The following is a 23,966-nucleotide window of genomic DNA, read 5'->3' as shown; positions in this document are numbered from 1 at the left end:
GCCTGTCAGTCAGTCAGTCTGCCGGTTTGCCTGTCTACAACCTCTTGACGCTGTTGTGATCAGATATGATTTTAAATGTAAATACAAAAATATTTCAACTCAGCTTCTCCTATGAGGTGAGTCTATCAACTGGGAGGTGTCAAACAGATTTGTGTGTCCTTTACCCAAAGACATACTTCATACAAAACAGCATCAAATAAGCACACACAAAAAGAAAAACAATTATCATGCTGGTAGATTTGTATTAAACAGATTGAGGTAACAGCTTGTGGAAAATACAATGTCATAATTTAAGCACGCATGCAGAATGTGCATTGGGGGGGAAAAAAAATAAAATATGCAACAAGTAGGCCTAAGTTTATGGTCGACAAAGCATTAGTCTATAGAATCACATTATATCACCTGTGAATGTGTCCATTTGGCTAACAAAGGTATAGGTTGAGCAGAGGTTAGCAGCTCTTTGATGGTGCCATGGAAACCAATGACTGTGCTCCTGGATATCATTGTAAACGGGTGCCCATAGCTTGTGACAGGAGACATACTCGTACAGCGTCAAAAGTGGTTGACGAGTGGAGAAGGGTGATAAGAATACTAATTGTTGCCCTGGGCTTGCTTTTAGGGACTGCCAATGTAGCTTGTACGGTGATTTCTCTAGCATAATATTTTGGGAGAATCACCATATCTCTGTGTTATTGCATTAATGATACAAATATATCTTGTGGTGCATAAGAGAATTCAACTTCGCACGTTGAGAAGAAAATGTAATTCCAAGGCCTAGTGGTGTACTTTGCATAGTAAAACCCCACGCATGAGGTTGAGGTCCTCCGCAGGCATGTGGATTCAGGTTAACATACAGAGCCGCTCAGAAGTTGCTATATCAGTTAAGCAGAAGATTGCTATTTATACCATGATTGGCTAGAAGGGCATTTATAGAGTGGCCATTATTTCTCTATAATGCATTGCAATACTCAGTTCTATGTTTGAGCTGCTTTTGAAAGCAAAAGTCGAATTGAAAATACCATTTGCATTGTTGAATTTCGATTTTCATAATAGCAAGACAGCAGGACTGATGGTTTGGTTAGCTGAGCTAGCAAGCCCGTTTGTTTGGTTACCAAGGCAACTACTTTAGCTATCTAGTAAACTTGCTAGCTAATTCAGTGGACGATGAACACATTTCTACAGGCAAATGTGTTCAACTATAGCTGTGGTTATAAACGGGATCATCAACTCAAGGCTCTATGCGTTCTCTGGAAAATACATTTACATTTTTTATTTAACTAGGCAAGTCAGTTAAGAACACATTCTTATTTTCAATGATGGCCTACCGGGGAACAGTGGGTTAACTGCCTTGTTCAGGGGCAGAACGACAGATTTATTTCCTTGTCGGCTCAGGGATTCGATCTTTCAGTTACTGGCCCAACGCTCTAACCACTAGGCCACATGCCGCCCCATTACATAATATGAATGTGGTTCCTGACATGAGAAACACTATGCAGAAGTTTTGAGATCGGACTGGATCGCTCCCATTACATGACTCCTTGCTCATCCTTTCCATTCAGTGAACCCCTGACCCTTAACCCTCTAATGTCAGCCATGTTAATGTCTTCACAGCAGAGACTAGACCATGTTAACGTCTTCACAGCAGAGACTAGGCCATGTTAATGTCTTCACAGCAGAGTCTAGGCCATGTTAATGTCTTCACAGCAGAGACTAGGCCATGTTAATGTCTTCATAGCAGAGTCTAGGCCATGTTAATGTCTTCACAGCAGAGACTAGGCCATGTTAATGTCTTCACAGCAGAGTCTAGGCCATGTTAATGTCTTCACAGCAGAGACTAGACCATGTTAATGTCTTCACAGCAGAGACTAGACCATGTTAATGTCTTCATAGCAGAGTCTAGGCCATGTTAATGTCTTCACAGCAGAGTCCCCGGGAGTCTAGGCCATGTTAATGTCTTCACAGCAGAGTCCCCGGGAGTCTAGGCCATGTTAATGTCTTCACAGCAGAGTCTAGGCCATGTTAATGTCTTCACAGCAGAGTCCCCGGGAGTCTAGGCCATGTTAATGTCTTCACATCAGAGTCTAGGCCATGTTAATGTCTTCACAGCAGAGTCCCCGGGAGACTAGGCCATGTTAATGTCTTCACAGCAGAGACTAGGCCATGTTAATGTCTTCACAGCAGAGTCTAGGCCATGTTAATGTCTTCACAGCAGAGACTAGGCCATGTTAATGTCTTCACAGCAGAGTCCCCGGGAGTCTAGGCCATGTTAATGTCTTCACAGCAGAGTCCCCGGGAGTCTAGGCCATGTTAATGTCTTCACAACAGAGACTAGGCCATGTTAATGTCTTCACAGCAGAGACTAGGCCATGTTAATGTCTTCACAGCAGAGACTAGGCCATGTTAATGTCTTCACAGCAGAGACTAGGCCATGTTAACGTCTTCACAGCAGAGTCCCCGGGAGTCTAGGCCATGTTAATGTCTTCACAGCAGAGACTAGGCCATGTTAATGTCTTCACAGCAGAGACTAGGCCATGGTAATGTCTTCACAGCAGAGACTAGGCCATGTTAATGTCTTCACAGCAGAGACTAGGCCATGGTAATGTCTTCACAGCAGAGACTAGGCCATGGTAATGTCTTCACAGCAGAGACTAGGCCATGTTAATGTCTTCACAGCAGAGACTAGACCATGTTAATGTCTTCACAGCAGAGACTAGACCATGTTAATGTCTTCACAGCAGAGACTAGGCCATGTTAATGTCTTCACAGCAGAGTCCCCGGGAGTCTAGACCATGTTAATGTCTTCACAGCAGAGACTAGGCCATGTTAATGTCTTCACAGCAGAGTCCCCGGGAGACTAGGCCATGTTAATGTCTTCACAGCAGAGACTAGGCCATGGTAATGTCTTCACAGCAGAGACTAGGCCATGTTAATGTCTTCACAGCAGAGACTAGGCCATGTTAATGTCTTCACAGCAGAGACTAGGCCATGTTAATGTCTTCACAGCAGAGACTAGGCCATGTTAACGTCTTCACAGCAGAGTCTAGGCCATGTTAATGTCTTCACAGCAGAGACTAGGCCATGTTAATGTCTTCATAGCAGAGTCTAGGCCATGTTAATGTCTTCACAGCAGAGACTAGGCCATGTTAATGCCCTGTTCTCACAGCAGAGTCTAGGCCATGTTAATTCCCTGTTTTCACAGCAGAGTCTAGACCATGTTAATGCCCTGTTTTCACAGCAGAGTCTAGACCATGTTAATGCCCTGTTTTCACAGCAGAGTCTAGGCCATGTTAATGCCCTGTTTTCACAGCAGAGTCTAGGCCATGTTAATGCCCTGTTTTCACAGCAGAGTCTAGGCCATGTTAATGCCCTGTTCTCACAGCAGAGTCTAGGCCATGTTAATGCCCTGTTTTCACAGCAGAGTCTAGGCCATGTTAATGCCCTGTTTTCACAGCAGAGTCGAGACCATGTTAATGCCCTGTTTTCACAGCAGTGTCGAGACCATGTTAATGCCCTGTTTTCACAGCAGAGTCTAGGCCATGTTAATGCCCTGTTTTCACAGCAGAGTCTAGGCCATGTTAATGCCCTGTTTTCACAGCAGAGTCGAGACCATGTTAATGCCCTGTTCTCACAGCAGAGTCGAGACCATGTTAATGCCCTGTTTTCACAGCAGAGTCTAGACCATGTTAATGCCCTGTTTTCACAGCAGAGTCTAGACCATGTTAATGCCCTGTTTTCACAGCAGAGTCGAGACCATGTTAATGCCCTGTTTTCACAGCAGAGTCTAGACCATGTTAATGCCCTGTTTTCACAGCAGAGTCTAGGCCATGTTAATGCCCTGTTTTCACAGCAGAGTCTAGGCCATGTTAATGCCCTGTTTTCACAGCAGAGTTGAGACCATGTTAATGCCCTGTTCTCACAGCAGAGTCTAGGCCATGTTAATGCCCTGTTCTCACAGCAGAGTCTAGGCCATGTTAATGCCCTGTTTTCACAGCAGAGTCTAGGCCATGTTAATGCCCTGTTTTCACAGCAGAGTCTAGGCCATGTTAATGCCCTGTTCTCACAGCAGAGTCTAGGCCATGTTAATGCCCTGTTTTCACAGCAGAGTGATTGTAACGGGTTTACTAACGCGTTAGTTCTAGTAGTTATGTCGACTATGACGTTAATATGGCAAAAACAGCGTAGGCTTTGTGTAGCGGTTAGCGGTTATGAATGTTTGGCTTGGAAAGGTTTTTTCACCTGGTCACAAGACAGCTGTTGTATTGTTCACTAAGTTCACAAGCGAAGGGAAAAAGTGACAGGAGTGTAGATGCAAGAAGGAATGATATATACAACGAGCAAAGTGATCATGCGGTTTGCATGTGGCTGCTACTTCTGTGTTTGCGTGTGATCAGGGGTGTATTCATCATGCCGATTATGTGGAAAAACGTTTCTTAAAACGGAAGCAAATGTAACGAAGAGAGGACAAACATACCTGAATTTGTCCAATAGAAACTCTCGCTTGCAACTCTTAGACTAATGGCTACACCATAGATCAGCTAGAAGCAGGCAAGAGTGTGCAAGGTAGTACTAAATGTGTCACTGTCTGTCACCTGTCACCTACAATAATTTCTCTCGACCTGTGCACCTACGTTGCAAACTTTAATTTGTAGGCTAAGTTGAGGCAACCTCATGATGGGTACAGGGAAAATTCTAGTATCATGTAGTAGCCTAAATCTATCGCTGTTACATTGAACTGGGTGAATGGAAAATGAATGCCAGTCATCCAATATGCTGTGATAGAAATAAGGCCGCGCTCAATAAAAAAAAAGTTTGAGGAGAACACAAAACTCCGTCTTCCCCTCTCGCCCTTTGACCTCCCACTAGCTCCATTACCTTGGCAACAACGAGGAGAGGAGGAAGAAGATGAGAGGCACAGGAGAAACAGAATCCTTTATGATACGTTCATCCTACAAAGACCATAACACCATATAATACAGTGTTTTAAACGGGTCAATGTTATTTACTTCGACACTACAAGTCACGTATCATCCGCTTCTGGTTGTCATTTCACATTATATAACTCTAGCCGGGCATGAAAAACATGAGGCGTGTGACGAGAAGTGAGGAACCGTAGTGACAGGGGAACTCAGACTACAGACTCCCCCAGCCAGCCAGCCGGCCAGCCAGCCAGCCAGCCAGCCAGCCAGCCAGCCAGCCTATAGAACAAGGTTGTAACATACAGACCATAAAACAGTTTACATACTCTAACCACATACCAGCGTGAGTGTATACAACACTACTATGATACTACAAGCTTAAAAGAGTGAATGCTATTCAAACATATTTATTCCAGTTGGATAAATACTACTTCCCTGAAACCTATGACCCTATGCCAAGCAACAACAAAAACGTCTAGCCTGATACAGCCAAGCTAGACTGCTACTGTTAGAATAACGCAAACCAATACAGCTGTGAGCCTCAAAGACACGGCAGCCATTTAAAGAAAGCCTATACTATGCCCCTACACTAGTCCAGTAGCAAAAGCCCCGTCAACACATTAGATATCAAACCCTTTGAAACGGTATAAGCTCCCACACGCAATTGAAAGGAATTTATTGTGGAGGGAGATCAGGATCTTCTCAGAACAGGAGGGATCTCTTTCCCTGCAAACAAAGAAAGAAAAGCAGCACCTCAGGCCCAGCCCATGAAAACAAAGGGATTCAATTAACTGTGAATGTGACTTCACATTAGTGACTATTCCACAAGAGGCCTGCTGCCCCCTTCTGATGGCTGGTGGAAAAGCAGTCTACATTTTTCAAAGAATTTCCCTCCACTCTTGTAGTTATAATTTGCAGGGCAAACCAAGGCTCTGACACTAATTAGTCCTATGGGTTTGATGATATGTCATGACATGACATAATATATCTCACAATCTTTGTCAAATACAAGAGTATGCTCTGACAACTAGCATTGTGAACTATCTTGTTCCTGGTAATCAAACTAGCATTGTGAACTATCTTGTTCCTGGTAATCAAACTAGCATTGTGAACTATCTTGTTCCTGGTAATCAAACTAGCATTGTGAACTAACTTGTTCCTGGTAATCAAACTAGCATTGTGAACTAACTTGTTCCTGGTAATCAAACTAGCATTGTGAACTATCTTATTCCTGGTTAAGGACCATTACAGTACACAGCATCAACATTCAACTATGAGCCAAGCTTAATGCAAATATGCCCCCTCGAAAATCCACAGTGCTGGCTGGACTTAAACTCAAGCGGCTGATGTGAAGAGCTAGGCCGGGTGTTTGACCTTGTGGGACGAGGGGGGGGGGACTGCCAGTGGCGTCGTGTCAAGTGCTCGAAAGTGCAATGAGGGAGATAAGAGATGACACGTCACGTTAAAGTTACAAGTCGGACGTGTCGTCGCTATAGCCTTAAGGGGGGTGCAGGTTGCAGTCTCCATGGGATGACATCTCCCTTCGTGACCCGACAGATGTTGAAACACGACAGAGGAGAACAATGTAGCCTACTCCAGTTTATCCCTCATGACGTGATCAAATGTATTTCAGCCAGTAGTGCTGTGATACCTGGTTGGGGGAGTGAATGGAACCATGTCTCCAAGACATCAATCTGATCCAAGAAGGAAAAATAGCTAACAAGTGCTCAGCATATGCGGAAATGCATTCCAGGTGAAGCTGGTTGAGAGAATGCCAAGAGTGGGCAAAGCTGTCATCAAGGCAATTTCTGAGGCCCGTAACTCTAATGAACTTATCCTCTGCAGCAGAGGTAACTCTAGGTCTTCCTTTCCTGTGGCGGCTCCTCATGAGAGACAGTTTCATCATAGCGCCTGATGGTTTTGGCGATGCACTTGAAGAAACTTTCAAATTTCTTGAAATTTTCAGGATATCTTAAAGTAATGATGGACTGTAGTTTCTCTCTGCTTATTTGAGCTGTTCTCGCCATAATATGGACTTGGTCTTTTACCAAATAGGGGAATCTTCTGTATACCCCCCTACCTTGTCACAACACAACTTATTGGCTCAAACATATTAAGAAGGAAAGAAATTCCACAAATGAACTTTTAACAAGGCACACCTATTAATTGAAATGCATTCCAGGTGACTACCTCATGAAGCTGGTTGAGAGAATGCCAAAAGTGTGCAAAGCTGTAAAGGCAAAGGGTGGCTACTGAAGAATCTCAAATATATTTTGATTTTGTTTAACACTTTTTTGGTTACTACATGATTCCATGTGTGTTATTTCATAGATTTGATGTCTTCACTATTATTCTAAAATGTAGAAAATAGTACAAATAAAGAAAAACCCTAGAATGAGTAGGTGTGTCCAAACTTTTGACTGGTACTGTACATCCAAACAAATATATCTATTCATTAAGGATTAGTGAGAAGGAAAATATGGGTGTTAAAGTGTTAATTACGAGGAGACCTTGTTTTTGTTCATGACACCACTGATACTAGAACAGAGTGGCGATGATCCATCTTTGCCTTACAACAGAACCTACAGAATTCTCTGGCATCGTCACGTTAGCCACTGATCCCAGAACAGTGACTGGCATTGTAGTGCAAGCATTAGTCAATGAGTTGACGTTGACTAGCATAAATTGGGTCTAAGAATTGTCTATATCAAAAGCAGATATTTAATTAACATTGTACAATGAATGGATTCACATACAAGGCATAAAACAAGTTATAAGACAATACTGATATATCAAAGTACACTTCTAGGCATATAGATCCTAAGGTTAACGTAGACTACAAAGCACGAACAAAGATCTACCTGTTAGGCCAGAGGCCGAGAAGCCTAGGAAATGAAAATTGATCATAAACCTTCCTCCATTGACTGGATATAGGAAAGAGAGAGAACAAAGGCATTTCATTCCATTTATAACATCTGAAGGTGTAACCTTTCAACCCAAAATCAACCACCATTGACCAATCAAACGATACCAAGTTTACAATAACTTAAACACTCCCAGGCCCAAACTCCACAGGTTGTCACAATATCTAAAGGCTTGTCTGGGGGATGAGAAGATTATAAATAAGGCAGAATTTCCTAATAGGAACACTAAAACCACTTTGCGTAGAGTAATTCAGAGTTGTCCCTGTACAGATACAAGTAACCACAGAGATCATCCATCCATATAGATAGCTTCAGAGTCCTGTTTGGAGGACACGTTTCAGATAGATACCAGACATGGTATTGTATTATTCTGTAATAATAGTCAGTCCTCTGAATACTGTAACAGAGAGATACCCCTCAGAGGGGGAAGGGCTGACTAGTCCTTGGGCATTGTCCTTTTGTTCCTGGACCATTTGCCATGCAACTCCAGGTGTCAGAGACCACATAAATTAGGACCTAGAGTATTACCTAAGCTTGCTACAGGAAATGGAGGGTGAAGAGGGATGGCTGTTTCCTCTCTCTCACCTAAGATGGATTTCTTTATCAGCAGGATTTTTTTTCTCTCCCGTCTTCTTTTTGTTATAGAAACTTAATCTGTGGTGAGACCTTTCATTCCCAACGAAGGGTGTAAGGGTTAGGTGAGTCAAAGTTTGAAGGAGGAGAGGGTAAAACGTCTCTCATTTTGAGGCCTAGAGGTCCATCACCAAGGAGAGTGCAATCTCCCCAGCTCAACTCCGCTTCTCTTCACCACATCCGAGCAACAAGTGCGGTCACACGCGAACGACTCCGAGTATGTGGTGTCCATGTTTGATTTCTGATGGAGACAACCAAGAGGGTTCCAACAGCAGAAAAAAGATACTAGAGGAGAGACTTCAAAATGCATACTTGTGCATATAGTGGATTTCTGATGAGGTATTGAGACAATGTGGACATGAGCGTGGATAATATGCATGCCAATGTTGTTCGTGTTCATTGTTTGTTATCTACATACGGTTCAATGGATTATAAAACCATCCTTTTTCAAATGAATCACTTTTCACCTAAGAATTATACAACTATTCCTCAACTAAAAACAATGAACACAGTGTAAAGCCTTCTCTTCTCATAGCATTGCCTAATGCCACTGTCTAAAGTCCTGCTTTCCCTTACAGAGAGGAACGCTTCCTTTGATCATCAAATTGTTTTGAGGTACTCTCTGTTCTTGAATGATCTGAACCACTGAAGTGGAAACTGAATTATCTGGCGGTGCCCAAAGCTTTTTCAGAGAAAGTAGAGAGAGGGAGGAAACGAGAGAGGAGACGAGAGAGGAGACGAGAGAGGAGACAAGGGAGGAAACGAGGGAGGAGACAAGAGAGGAAACGAGGGAGGAGACAAGAGAGGAAACGAGGGAGGAGACAAGAGAGGAAACGAGAGAGGAGACAAGAGAGGAAACGAGGGAGGAGACAAGAGAGGAAACGAGGGAGGAGACAAGAGAGGAAACGAGGGAGGAAAGACAAGAGAGGAAACGAGGGAGGAGACAAGAGAGGAAACGAGGGAGGAGACAAGAGAGGAAACGAGGGAGGAGACAAGAGAGGAAACGAGGGAGAAGACAAGAGAGGAAACGAGGGAGGAGACAAGAGAGGAAACGAGGGAGGAGACAAGAGAGGAAACGAGGGAGGAGACAAGAGAGGAAACGAGGGAGGAGACAAGAGAGGAAACGAGGAAGGAACCAAATCAAAATTAAGTGGAAATGACAGGAAGTGGGGGAAGCGTGAGAAATCTAAAACTACAGCCCAATTGCTCCTGACATCCTTCTGGCCCGAGTAATGAAAGTCTTTGGACGTTACAATAACAGACCATCTCTCAAATACAACAGCTCTCAATACGACTGGGAACTCAACTCGGAGTTCTATGTTATCAACCTAAACAATAGAGGGGGGAATTTCTCCGCCTTGGGAGGAAGTGAACATGTTCATGTATTAGGAGCATAAGCAGTCTCATTTAATGTAAAAAAATAAAAATAAAAATGGCTGACGTAACACTTCTTTGTGGGGAGAATGTCACGGGGTTACTGATAACAACAGGTTGAATGAGAGACAAATGTTGCTGCCAATCAGAGCGAAACGCAGAACAAAAAAAAGCACAGCTCCTTGTAGGGCGTCGACGTCTTCATACGGCTGCTTCCTCGTTCTAATGTAAATTGCCCATTAACTACTGTCCTTGGCAAACTGTTTAATTCGCTGGCTTGATCATCGTTTGATTGGATAAGTGCACATTTTCATATTCATGCATATTGATATTCATTCACTCACTTCAAATGTATGTGAATTAATTAGGATTGCCTTCCTGTGTCCTCACCAGCTATAAATAACAAACAGCCAATGGTTTCCCATTCTGGGCCCTTTAATGTCGCTTGCGAGGGAAGGACTTGGTACTTTTTTGGTAGACTACATGGTTCAGAACGCCACGCAACATCAGTAGACCCTGGAGATTAGCTTGGTACAGCTGTCTAATCAGAATGCTGCTTACTGATACTGAATTCCTTTGCATTTAAATGTATTTATAGCTTTGTGTCAACGGAGTCTTGTTACGTAAAGCTAACTAGCTTTGTGTCAACGGAGTCTTGTTACGTGAAGCTAACTAGCTTTGTGTCAACTGAGTCTTGTTACGTGAAGCTAACTAGCTTTGTGTCAACGGAGTCTTGTTACATGAAGCTAACTAGCTTTGTGTCAACTGAGTCTTGTTACGTGAAGCTAACTAGCTTTGTGTCAACGGAGTCTTGTTACGTGAAGCTAGCTAGCTTTGTGTCAACGGAGTCTTGTTACGTGAAGCTAACTAGCTTTGTGTCAACTGAGTCTTGTTACGTGAAGCTAACTAGCTTTGTGTCAACGGAGTCTTGTTACATGAAGCTAACTAGCTTTGTGTCAACTGAGTCTTGTTACGTGAAGCTAACTAGCTTTGTGTCAACGGAGTCTTGTTACGTGAAGCTAGCTAGCTTTGTGTCAACGGAGTCTTGTTACGTGAAGCTAACTAGCTTTGTGTCAACTGAGTCTTGTTACGTGAAGCTAACTAGCTTTGTGTCAACGGAGTCTTGTTACATGAAGCTAACTAGCTTTGTGTCAACTGAGTCTTGTTACGTGAAGCTAACTAGCTTTGTGTCAACGGAGTCTTGTTACGTGAAGCTAACTAGCTTTGTGTCAACGGAGTCCTGTTACGTGAAGCTAACTAGCTTTGTGTCAACTGAGACTTGTTACGTGAAGCTAACTAGCTTTGTGTCAACTGGCTCCCTGTGGCTCAGTTGGTAGAGCATGGTGTTTGCAACGCCAGCATGGTGTGTGCAACGCCAGGGTTGTGGGTTCGATTCCCACGGGGAGCCAGTACAAAAAAAAAAAAAAAATGCACAAAATGAAATGAAATGTATGCATTCACTACTGTAAGTTGCTCTGGGTAAGAGCGTCTGCTAAATGACTAAAATGTCAAATGTAAATGTTACGTAAAGCTAACTAGCTTTGTGTCAACTGAGACTTGTTACGTAAAGTTAACTTGGACAAGAACATGATTAGGAGACACTTCTAGGGAACATAGACACACAAATAAGTCTCACAGACGGACACGCACACGGAGACACTCACCCACACAAGAGCACGCTCACACATCGATAATTGCAGACGGCATGATAAGGAACCTTGGGTAATCCTCCCCTATAAGCATTTTGAGATATACAATATGGATGATGTATGAATGGTGCATATTGAGATATACAATATTGATGCTGCATGATTGGTGCATTTTAGTGGACGTGAGAGCCTGTTCGCAGTATGTGTCTATTTACTAGCCAAGTCTAAAGCTACCACTACCCACTCTAGGGACACCGGCAGGCCCTCTCGCATACCAATTAGCATTGAGAGAAAAAGGAGATTCAGGTATTTTGTTTACACCCCCCCCCCCCAAAAAAAATACTTTGATATGTGCTCTTGGTGCGCAAGCTCACAGTTTAAAGTGGAACAGACAGTGGTATTCTCACACATCACGGTTGAAGAAAAATCCTTGTTGGAAACTGTCTGACTATGAATTCAAATGAGTGTGGATAGACCCTGTGGTGAGAGTACTTTCGAATAGCATGGGAGATTTTGACAAAGGAATCCGGGAAACCAATGATTAGGCTGGGATATCTGCTTTGTGTTTGAAATATTGAAGAAGAGACTAGCTATTTTTATTGAGCCCCTGGGGTGCACATTTTGTTCTGGCCCAGCGTTAACACGCCTGATTCAACTAATTCACCTATTTTCTAGCCCAGCACTAGCTGATTCCACTAATCAACTAATCACCAAAGCCTTTGATTAGTGCTGGGCTAGAACAAAAACAAATATATACGCTTGAGGACCCAAATTATTTCTAACATCAAACTCCTATAACATCAGTGAGATGTTTAATACAGTTTAAACATACCACAGCTTCATCTTCAGATAGAGCATGCTCCTCATCCTGGACGGGAGAGACTTTCGCCTGGACTTCATCCACGGTAATACTGTGGCAGTCAAAGAAACGGGAGAAAAGGGGTTAAAAACAATGAGGCAGGGAGGGAGGGAGGGAGGGAGGGAGGGAAATGGAAAAAAAGAAGGGAAAAAAGGAAAGAATGAAAGGAAAGAAGGGAAGCAAATAAGAAAGAAAGCAGGAAGGGAGGAAAGAAGGGTAGTATGAGCGGAAGATGGGAGACATTGAGATGGGGATCCAATATTATGTGCATTGATACAGTACTGATTGACAGTTCCAAACAGACACAGATACTGTGGAATAGATGGAGGGAAAGCTATAGAGCTAGATTCCTGTGTGTATTCTCTTATTCTGCTGGAGAAGAGGTGGGTGTCTAGCTTGGAGTGGAGCTCTCTGTTATACTCTACAGTGGCGCAGGGTGATTATCCCACTCTCTCTTCACAGCATCCCAACCTTTGATCAACTCTCCATGTCAAGGTCTCCACTAAGAGATGGCCATTGGATAAAGGAGAGAGGAGGCTACCTAAAAGGGTGCATTTCTCTCCAATTTCAAAGTCAGTTGTTGCAACCCCTTGTGCAGCTTTAGTAAATGCGAGGTTGCCACTAGAAGGAGAAAACATTTTGAAAGTCTATCGCTGATGCATTCCATGGCCACACATGAAACTCCTAACAGTGAGTGATATGCATTTTTCAGAGGGCACAAAGCCACGCACTCACTCATTTAAACAATCTCTCAGTCTTTCACTCACTCACAGACACACACAACCCTCTCTGAGTGAACACTTAGCTCCCTCTGCCAGGTGTCTACACTATTTCAGGGGCAGGGGCGTCAAACTCATGTTGCCCCGGGGCCGCATTTGGGTCTTCACTGAGGTCCAGAGGGCCACCACACTTAAAATGTGTTATATTTCATCGCCGTCAAAATTTGCTCCTTGACTGTCTAGGTTTCATTTTGGTGACTGTTAGCTGTTAGCAATCTGGATTATAAGAGACAATAAATGCCCATTATCATTTCTACACAGGGTATAGTGTCATTCAGTAGGTCATGTTATCTACTACGGGAAACATGGAGGGTATAGTGTCATACAGTAGGTCATGTTATCTACTACGGGAAACATGGAGGGTGTAGTGTCATACAGTAGGTCATGTTATCTACTACAGGAAACATGGAGGGTATAGTGTCATTCAGTAGGTCATGTTATCTACTACAGGAAACATGGAGGGTATAGTGTCATACAGTAGGTCATGTTATCTACTACAGGAAACATGGAGGGTATAGTGTCATACAGTAGGTCAGGTTATCTACTACAGGAAACATGGAGGGTATAGTGTCATACAGTAGGTCAGGTTATCTACTACAGGAAACATGGAGGGTATAGTGTCATACAGTAGGTCCGGTTATATACTGCTGGCGATCTGGCCTCAGTCCCAATCGCAGGGGACTATGGGAGGTTATGTTCAATCAGAGAAAATGTGGCTGTGTGTCAACAAACACGCATAGACGACACGCACACGCACACACACACACACACACACACGCACACACACACACACACACACACACACACACACACACACACACACAGGGGGGATCAAAACTACAACGTGTTACTGTGCCGTGGTTGGTTTCCAATAGCATTTGTTACACACTATTTATAAGCAGCACTACAGGTACCAGTTAATCCAGCACTGGGCTGCCAACTGCCAGCCTGTTGGCACTGGGACTCGTTTGTGTGTGTGGTACTTATGAAGGCTTAGGGCAACATAACACAGAGAACCAGAAACCCTCCCAGGAGCATACGATACACGTTTAGACAACGCTAAGACAAGGCTAAGACAACGTGTAGAAGAAGAAAAAAAAGACAAAGTTAAGCATGTTTATCATCTTATATGATATGGCATTACCATGTCAAAACCAAAGAAAGATGTCTGCTTTCAGATTCCCTCTATTTGAACTGGTAAAACCACAAATCCATCAATCTAAAGCCTTCCTTTTGGAGAGAACCTTTATGGTGAGGGGGCTTCTGAGACTTCATTTTTGAAATTGACATTCATATTTATTTCAGAGGGGGAATCGAAGTTCTTAAGAAAACAATAGTGATTATTAACGATAACGGAATAAATAAATAACACACATGAGATCAGCCTATAAATGGAGTGCAATTATCGCTGAATTTGCATATAATTATATATTCCTATCAAAAGGATTAAGAAAATCATAGCGTTTCAGGGTGACTAATTAGCGACAAAGAGAAAGCTTTTTTGAATTTTTTTTTTTTTTACAAGAGTCCACAACGTGCATATTAATAGCATTTTGAGTCGGTATGTGGAAAGCTGTGCTAGTATCAGGTACATCATGCGCAAAGCAATCTAATTTGCGCTTGGCACCTGGGCATGTTGGAGCTACCCCCCCCCCCCTCGAGCTAGGCCCAGAATCCCAATGACGGATTGATTGAAACAAATATCTGACTAAAAACAAGCGGAATATATTTTAGCTTAGTAATGTGTTTGTTTTAAGCCGAGCTCCCTGAACATCAGCGATGGGGAGGGGACAGACGCAGGCTGAATAATGGTGTACATCAAGAGGCTCAGGAAGTCATTAACCACCGCGCCACTAGCAAAAAAAAAGCTGCACAAGCATTTCCTTCTGATGCGGCCATATGTTTTATAGCATGTTTAGTTTACAATCCCGGGGCCATCCTCTCCCAGAGAATATGCCTAGTTAGCTTGCACAGTATTGATTTCTTTCAGGGGCAGTGGGGGGAATGTGGGTGGATGAGGAAGGGGAGGTACAGGCTCATTGGAAACTCGGTTGATTTTTCTGCAAGCCTGTGAGGAAATGTTAACATCTCACAGGGAAGCAAAACTGTAGCCATTCTCCATGAAGCAGACAGAGGAGGTTAAACACTGCCCACGGCAGACAGAGGAGGTTAAACACTGCCCACAGCAGACAGAGGTTAAACACTGCCCACAGCAGACAGAGGTTAAACACTGCCCACAGCAGACAGAGGTTAAACACTGCCCACAGCAGACAGAGGAGGTTAAACACTGCCCACAGCAGACAGAGGAAACACTGCCCACAGCAGACAGAGGAGGTTAAACACTGCCCACAGCAGACAGAGGAGGACCGCCCCGCGCGGGTTAAACACTGCCCACAGCAGACAGAGGTTAAACACTGCCCACAGCAGACAGAGGAGGTTCCTGCCCACAGCAGCAGGGGGCCTGCCCACAGCAGACAGAGGACCGCCCCGCGTGGGGGTAAACACTGCCCACAGCAGACAGAGGAGGTTAAACACTGCCCACAGCAGACAGAGGGACCGCCCCGCGCGGGTTAAACACTGCCCACAGCAGACAGAGGAGTTTAAACACTGCCCACAGCAGACAGAGGAGGTTAAACACTGCCCACAGCAGACAGAGGAGGTTAAACACTGCCCACAGCAGACAGAGGAGGTTAAACACTGCCCACAGCAGATAGAGGAGGTTAACCTGTTAGGGCTAGGGGGCAGTATTGACACGGCCGGATAAAAAACGTAACAGATTTAATCTGGTTACTACTCCTGCCCAGTAACTAGAATATGCATATAATTATTGGCTTTGGATAGAAAACACCCTAAAGTTTCTAAAACTGTTTGAATGGTGTCTGTGAGTATAACAGAACTCATATGGCAGGCCAAAACCTGAGAAGATTCCATGCAGGAAGTGGCCTGTCTGACAAGTTGTGTTTCATCTTGGCTCTTTTTATTGAAGACTGAGGATCTTTGCTATAACGTGACACTTCCTACGGCTCCCATAGGCTCTCAGAGCCCGGGAAAAAGCTGAACGATATCGAGGCAGCCTCTGGCTGAAACACATTATCGCTTTTGGCAAGTGGCCGATCAGAGTACTATGGGCTTAGGCGCGTGCCCGAGTCAACCCCATGCTTTATTTTCTTTTGTCTGTTTACCTAAACGCAGATTCCCGGTCGGAATATTATCGCTTTTTTACGAGAAAAATGGCATAAAAATTTATTTTAAACAGCGGTTGACATGCTTCGGAGTACGGTAATGGAATATTTCGAATTTCTTTGTCACGAATTGCGCCATGCTCGTCACCCTTATTTACCCTTTCGGATAGTGTCTTGAACGCACGAACAAAACGCCGCTATTTGGATATAACGATGGATTATTTGGGACCAAACCAACATTTGTTATTGAAGTAGAAGTCCTGGGAGTGCATTCTGACGAAAACAGCAAAGGTAATAAACATTTTCTTATAGTAAATCTGACTTTGGTGAGTGCTAAACTTGCTGGGTGTCTAAATAGCTAGCCCTGTGATGCCGGGCTATCTACTGAGAATATTGCAAAATGTGCTTTCACCGAAAAGCTATTTTAAAATCGGACATATCGAGTGCATAGAGGAGTTCTGTATCTATAATTCTTAAAATAATTGTTATGCTTTTTGTGAACGTTTATCGTGAGTAATTTAGTAAATTCACCGGCAGTGTTCGGTGGGAATGCTAGTCACATGCTAGTCACATGCTAATGTAAAAAGCAGTTTTTTGATATAAATATGAACTTGATTGAACAAAACATGCATGTATTGTATAACATAATGTCCTAGGGTTGTCATCTGATGAAGATCATCAAAGGTTAGTGCTATATTTAGCTGTGGTTTGGGTTTATGTGACATTATATGCTAGCTTGAAAAATGGGTGTCTGATTATTTCTGGCTGGGTACTCTGCTGACATAATCTAATGTTTTGTTTTCGTTGTAAAGCCTTTTTGAAATCGGACAGTGTGGTTAGATTAACGAGAGTCTTGTCTTTAAAATGGTGTAAAATAGTCATATGTTTGAGAAATTGAAGTAATAGCATTTCTAATCTAGTTGAATAACGCGCCACAGGATTCCACTGGCTGTTACGTAGGTGGGACGATTTGGTGCCACCTACCCTAGAGAGGTTAAACACTGCCCACAGCAGATAGAGGAGGTTAAACACTGCCCACAGCAGACAGAGGAGGTTAAACACTGCCCACAGCAGACAGAGGAGGTTAAACACTGCCCACAGCAGACAGAGGAGGTTAAACACTGCCCACAGCAGACAAGAGGAGGTTAAACACTGCCCACAGCAGACAGAGGAGGTTAAACAATGCCCACAGCAGACAGAGGAGGTTAAACACTGCCCACAGCAGACAAGAGGAGGTTAAACACTGCCCACAGCAGACAGAGGTTAAACACTGCCCACAGCAGACAGAGGTTAAACACTGCCCACAGCAGACAGAGGAGGTTAAACACTGCCCACAGCAGACAGAGGAGGTTAAACTCTGCCCACGGCAGACAGAGGAGGTTAAACACTGCCCACAGCAGACAGAGGTTAAACACAGCCCACAGAGGATAGAGGAGGTTAAACACTGCCCACGGCAGACAGAGGAGGTTAAACACTGCCCACAGCAGACAGAGGTTAAACACAGCCCACAGCAGATAGAGGAGGTTAAACACTGCCCACAGCAGACAGAGGAGGTTAAACACTGCCCACAGCAAACAGAGAAACACTGCCCACAGCAGACAGAGGAGATTAAACACTGCCCACAGCAGACAGAAGAGGTTAAACACTGCCCACAGCAGACAGAGGTTAAACACTGCCCACAGCAGACAGAGGAGTTTAAACACTGCCCACAGCAGACAGAGGAGGTTAAACACTGCCCACAGCAGACAGAGGAGGTTAAACACTGCCCACAGCAGACAGAGGAGGTTAAACACTGCCCACAGCAGACAGAGGAGGTTAAACACTGCCCACAGCAGACAGAGGAGGTTAAACACTGCCCACAGCAGACAGAGGAGGTTAAACACTGCCCACAGCAGACAGAGGAGATAAAACACTGCCCACAGCAGATAGAGGAGGTTAACCTGTTAGGGCTAGGGGGCAGTATTGACACGGCCGGATAAAAAACGTAACAGATTTAATCTGGTTACTACTCCTGCCCAGTAACTAGAATATGCATATAATTATTGGCTTTGGATAGAAAACACCCTAAAGTTTCTAAAACTGTTTGAATGGTGTCTGTGAGTATAACAGAACTCATATGGCAGGCCAAAACCTGAGAAGATTCCATGCAGGAAGTGGCCTGTCTGACAAGTTGTGTTTCATCTTGGCTCTTTTTATTGAAGACTGAGGATCTTTGCTATAACGTGACACTTCCTACGGCTCCCATAGGCTCTCAGAGCCCGGGAAAAAGCTGAACGATATCGAGGCAGCCTCTGGCTGAAACACATTATCGCTTTTGGCAAGTGGCCGATCAGAGTACTATGGGCTTAGGCGCGTGCCCGAGTCAACCCCATGCTTTATTTTCTTTTGTCTGTTTACCTAAACGCAGATTCCCGGTCGGAATATTATCGCTTTTTTACGAGAAAAATGGCATAAAAATTTATTTTAAACAGCGGTTGACATGCTTCGGAGTACGGTAATGGAATATTTCGAATTTCTTTGTCACGAATTGCGCCATGCTCGTCACCCTTATTTACCCTTTCGGATAGTGTCTTGAACGCACGAACAAAACGCCGCTATTTGGATATAACGATGGATTATTTGGGACCAAACCAACATTTGTTATTGAAGTAGAAGTCCTGGGAGTGCATTCTGACGAAAACAGCAAAGGTAATAAACATTTTCTTATAGTAAATCTGACTTTGGTGAGTGCTAAACTTGCTGGGTGTCTAAATAGCTAGCCCTGTGATGCCGGGCTATCTACTGAGAATATTGCAAAATGTGCTTTCACCGAAAAGCTATTTTAAAATCGGACATATCGAGTGCATAGAGGAGTTCTGTATCTATAATTCTTAAAATAATTGTTATGCTTTTTGTGAACGTTTATCGTGAGTAATTTAGTAAATTCACCGGCAGTGTTCGGTGGGAATGCTAGTCACATGCTAGTCACATGCTAATGTAAAAAGCAGTTTTTTGATATAAATATGAACTTGATTGAACAAAACATGCATGTATTGTATAACATAATGTCCTAGGGTTGTCATCTGATGAAGATCATCAAAGGTTAGTGCTATATTTAGCTGTGGTTTGGGTTTATGTGACATTATATGCTAGCTTGAAAAATGGGTGTCTGATTATTTCTGGCTGGGTACTCTGCTGACATAATCTAATGTTTTGTTTTCGTTGTAAAGCCTTTTTGAAATCGGACAGTGTGGTTAGATTAACGAGAGTCTTGTCTTTAAAATGGTGTAAAATAGTCATATGTTTGAGAAATTGAAGTAATAGCATTTCTAATCTAGTTGAATAACGCGCCACAGGATTCCACTGGCTGTTACGTAGGTGGGACGATTTGGTGCCACCTACCCTAGAGAGGTTAAACACTGCCCACAGCAGATAGAGGAGGTTAAACACTGCCCACAGCAGACAGAGGAGGTTAAACACTGCCCACAGCAGACAGAGGAGGTTAAACACTGCCCACAGCAGACAAGAGGAGGTTAAACACTGCCCACAGCAGACAGAGGAGGTTAAACACTGCCCACAGCAGACAAGAGGAGGTTAAACACTGCCCACAGCAGACAGAGGAGGTTAAACACTGCCCACAGCAGACAGAGGAGGTTAAACACTGCCCACAGCAGACAAGAGGAGGTTAAACACTGCCCACAGCAGACAGAGGAGGTTAAACACTGCCCACAGCAGACAGAGGAGGTTAAACACTGCCCACAGCAGACAGAGGAGGTTAAACACTGCCCACAGCAGACAGAGGAGGTTAAACACTGCCCACAGCAGACAGAGGAGGTTAAACACTGCCCACAGCAGACAGAGGAGGTTAAACACTGCCCACAGCAGACAGAGGAGGTTAAACACTGCCCACAGCAGACAGAGGAGGTTAAACACTGCCCACAGCAGACAGAGGAGGTTAAACACTGCCCACAGCAGACAGAGGAGGTTAAACACTGCCCACGGCAGACAGAGGAGATTAAACACAGCCCACAGCAGACAGAGGTTAAACACTGCCCACGGCAGACAGAGGTTAAACACTGCCCACGGCAGATAGAGGAGGTTAAACACTGCCCACAGCAGATAGAGGAGGTTAAACACTGCCCACAGCAGATAGAGGAGGTTAAACACTGCCCACAGCAGACAGAGGAGGTTAAACACTGCCCACAGCAGACAAGAGGAGGTTAAACACTGCCCACAGCAGACAAGAGGAGGTTAAACACTGCCCACAGCAGACAGAGGAGGTTAAACACTGCCCACAGCAGACAAGAGGAGGTTAAACACTGCCCACAGCAGACAAGAGGAGGTTAAACACTGCCCACAGCAGACAGAGGAGGTTAAACACTGCCCACAGCAGATAGAGGAGGTTAAACACTGCCCACAGCAGACAAGAGGAGGTTAAACACTGCCCACAGCAGACAGAGGAGGTTAAACACTGCCCACAGCAGACAGAGGAGGTTAAACACTGCCCACAGCAGACAAGAGGAGGTTAAACACTGCCCACAGCAGACAAGAGGAGGTTAAACACAGCCCACAGCAGAGAGTTAGAAGTCTCGCTGGGTGAAAACGGGTCAGTCGAAGCCTTTGAAGTGGCAGATTATGCAACGCAAACAAGGCAATAAAATGCTTTCCGATGCTGAGGGAGCACAAACAATCCAAGGTGGGATGGTTGAGCGGAAGGGAGGTGTTCACAGAGACTAATGACACTCACCGACGGAGACGAAAGAATGGGAGGAGGATATGCATTCCAAGATGAATGAGGCCTATGAGTTGACCATTTTTCTTATTGACCGCTACGAAAGAGGTACAATCGATCATTGTATCGAAGGTAGACAAAGTCAAGATATCATCTACATTTACAGATGGTCGGCAGATTTGATTTGTCAGCTTTGTTGGAACACCATATTAGTCAAATAAGCTAATCCTGATAGGTGGGGTATCTTAATAACCCAATAAGATACCGCAAAGTTTATTCTGAAGGAAGCGTTTAAGAACGGTGATTCTAATTGACAAAACTAAGAAAACGACTGTGTATATGCTAACCTAAAATTCATCAACGCATGGTAACTAGTTAAAACACATCTAGCTTATGATTAGCACATGGTATTTACAGAGAGGCAAACCCCATGCTTCAGCCTATATATTAATAAAAACACTATGCAGCATCATATGGGCCACAGGTGATCATGCTTATTGATAATATACTGTAGACCAGCGGCTATATGCATGGTCCAACATGTTAAAATCATTTTAACATAATCCTGATCAATATGTTATTTAGTCCCATTTCTGGAGATGGAAATTATATTTTAGATGGGGCCAGTATAATGTTAGTAGTAGAATGTAATTGAACTTCTCAGTCTTTGTACATAAAATGTCCCCGGCGGGGACAAAACAAGGAAACCTTCCCCCCTCTGCAACTTTTTCCCCTCAACTGCTACAAATATTTCCAGAGGAAACACTGCAAGTAACCTTGGTAACACTGCATGTTTGGTAGTATATATACAGTGAATGTAACAGTGAGGTTCTTTACCTTCCATCTCTATTGCTGTCCAACTCTTTGAAAACGTTGATTGGAGACTCAGTCCTATAGTGACTCGTGGGACCTGTGAACACAACAAGGTAACAAAAGGGTTATTGTGGACTCACCTGATAACGTTCTAGGCTACATTGTTGTGAACTGTGAAATCCCACCTTCAGTGAAAACGGTAATAAGTTATTGAGTGGCAAAAACAATTTTACTCAAATGTCAATTTGGTGGTGGAACTCCCCTTTAACTATATCAAATATACGGGGCTCCCGAGTGGCGCAGCGGTCTAAGGCACTGCATCTCAGTGCAAGAGGTGTCGCTACAGTCCCTGGTTCGAATCCAGGCTGTATCACATCCGGACGTGATTGGGAATCCCATAGGGCAGCGAACAATTGGCCCAGCGTCGTCCGGGTTTGGCCAGGGTAGGCCGTCATTGTAAACAATAATTTGTTCTTAACTAACTTGCCTATTTAAATAAAGGTTAAATAAAATAAAAATACACTTAGTGAACAAAACATCCGTAACTCGTTCCATGATAGATTGACCAGGTGAATCCAGGTGAAAGATACGATCCCTTCTTGATGTCCACTTCAATCAGTGTAAATGAAGGGGAGGAGACAGTTTAAAGAAGGATTTTTAAGCCTTGAGACATGGATTGTGTATGTGTGCCATTCAGAGGGTGAATGGGCAAGAAAAAAATGTTGAAGTGCCTGTGAACAGGGTATGGTAGTAGGTACCTGGCACACCGGTTTGTGTCAAGAACTGCAATGCTGCTGGGTTTTTCACACTCAATAGTTTCCTGTGTGTATCAAGAATGATCCACCACCCAAAGGACATCCAGCCAACTTTACTGAGGGTGGGAGGGAGAGGTGGGAGGGAGGGAGGATGGGCTGAGGGGAGGATGGGCTGAGGGGAGGAGGGAGAGAGGATGGGGAAGAGGGAGGGGGGTTCACCCAGTGCTTGGGCAATCAGGCGATGAGTCAGTCATGCTGAGAGAACATTTGGTTCTACTGTAAAAAATACAAATAAAAAAAACAACATAAAAACGTGTCAGGATCCAGAATGCAATCAGGGCGCTTTGTGCTGTACGGCAGTATAATGACATGATTTCCCCTCTGTTCGCCATTCGCCCTAGTTTTCAGGCACTGGAAAAAAGCTACACTCCCGCACCCCCATTCTCCTTCACCGAACCACGTGAGCCACATTCACTTTCCGATCACAAGAAACGAGATGAGCAAGAAAGGGGGAAGTTGACCTCCATTCACGACTAAACCAATCCCTTATCGTTGACTCAAAAGCTGGGAATCTAAAGGAGCAAACTGATTGCCCCAAAGATGCAGAAAGAAGCACTTTACATCATGCTAATTACACATCCGCCATAATTAGCTTTCTGTACATGATTTGGCTAATTATGGAAAAGCTAATAGTGAAATTAGCTATTTTTTTCCACCATACAGTATGTGTGCTGCATTAAGAATCCCTGTGTTTAGATATTTAACAGAGCAAAATATGAACACTGAATGCATTGTACACTATTTATCTTAAATCTATAGATCCAGGGTTAAGGTCAATTCCTATTTAACTTGAAATTCCAATTCAATTCTTGATTTCCCTCATGAAGTGGAGAATGTAATTTGAATTCAATTCGAATTTCAACAATCTTCAAGTTATGGAATTTATTTGATTAGACTGTTTTGACTTTTTTTTATTGGAATTGTAAAACATTTCATCTTTGGAATTCAGTATTTTTACATTTCCCACTAAATGGATTTAATGGACAAAGTATCAAACATTGGCTGCAGAATTTGTTTTAAATCAGTTCAACTTGTATTTCTATATTTCCAGTATAGCTAGGCTATCTGAACAGTGACATGTTCAGCCTGAAAGCCTAGGGGAATTTAATTAGAATTGGAATTTGTGGAATTGTTAAGGATAATGAATTTGCAATTGAATTCTTGGAATTTACCAAACATTGGAATTGAGAGGAATTGAATTATCTCTGAATTCAAAGACTGACCTGGAATTTGAATTGAATTAAATGTAATTTACAGGGAGAGAGATTATAATTACAATTAAATGTGGAATTCACCCCGACCTTTGTTCAA

General features: G+C 43.6%; 1 protein-coding gene across 2 annotated transcripts in view; it reads right to left on the bottom strand.

Moving 5' to 3' along the window:
* The window catches only part of glu2b (Glucosidase 2 subunit beta), a 259,487-nt gene that overhangs the window by 207,316 nt on the left and 28,205 nt on the right, over positions 1-23,966 (bottom strand). For both annotated transcript variants that reach the window (XM_045721341.2, NM_001139813.1), the window contains 2 exon segments: positions 21,865-21,937; positions 12,329-12,407 (listed from right to left, as the gene is read on the bottom strand). In XM_045721341.2, coding sequence (XP_045577297.1) covers positions 12,329-12,407; positions 21,865-21,937 — 152 coding nt within the window.

Source organism: Salmo salar, chromosome 07, assembly GCF_965601325.2.
Source record: "Salmo salar chromosome 07, fSalSal1, whole genome shotgun sequence".
In the NCBI taxonomy this organism is placed as follows: domain Eukaryota; kingdom Metazoa; phylum Chordata; class Actinopteri; order Salmoniformes; family Salmonidae; genus Salmo; species Salmo salar.
Note: the sequence above shows the minus strand (reverse complement) of the source record. Positions and strands in the feature narration are given on the sequence as shown.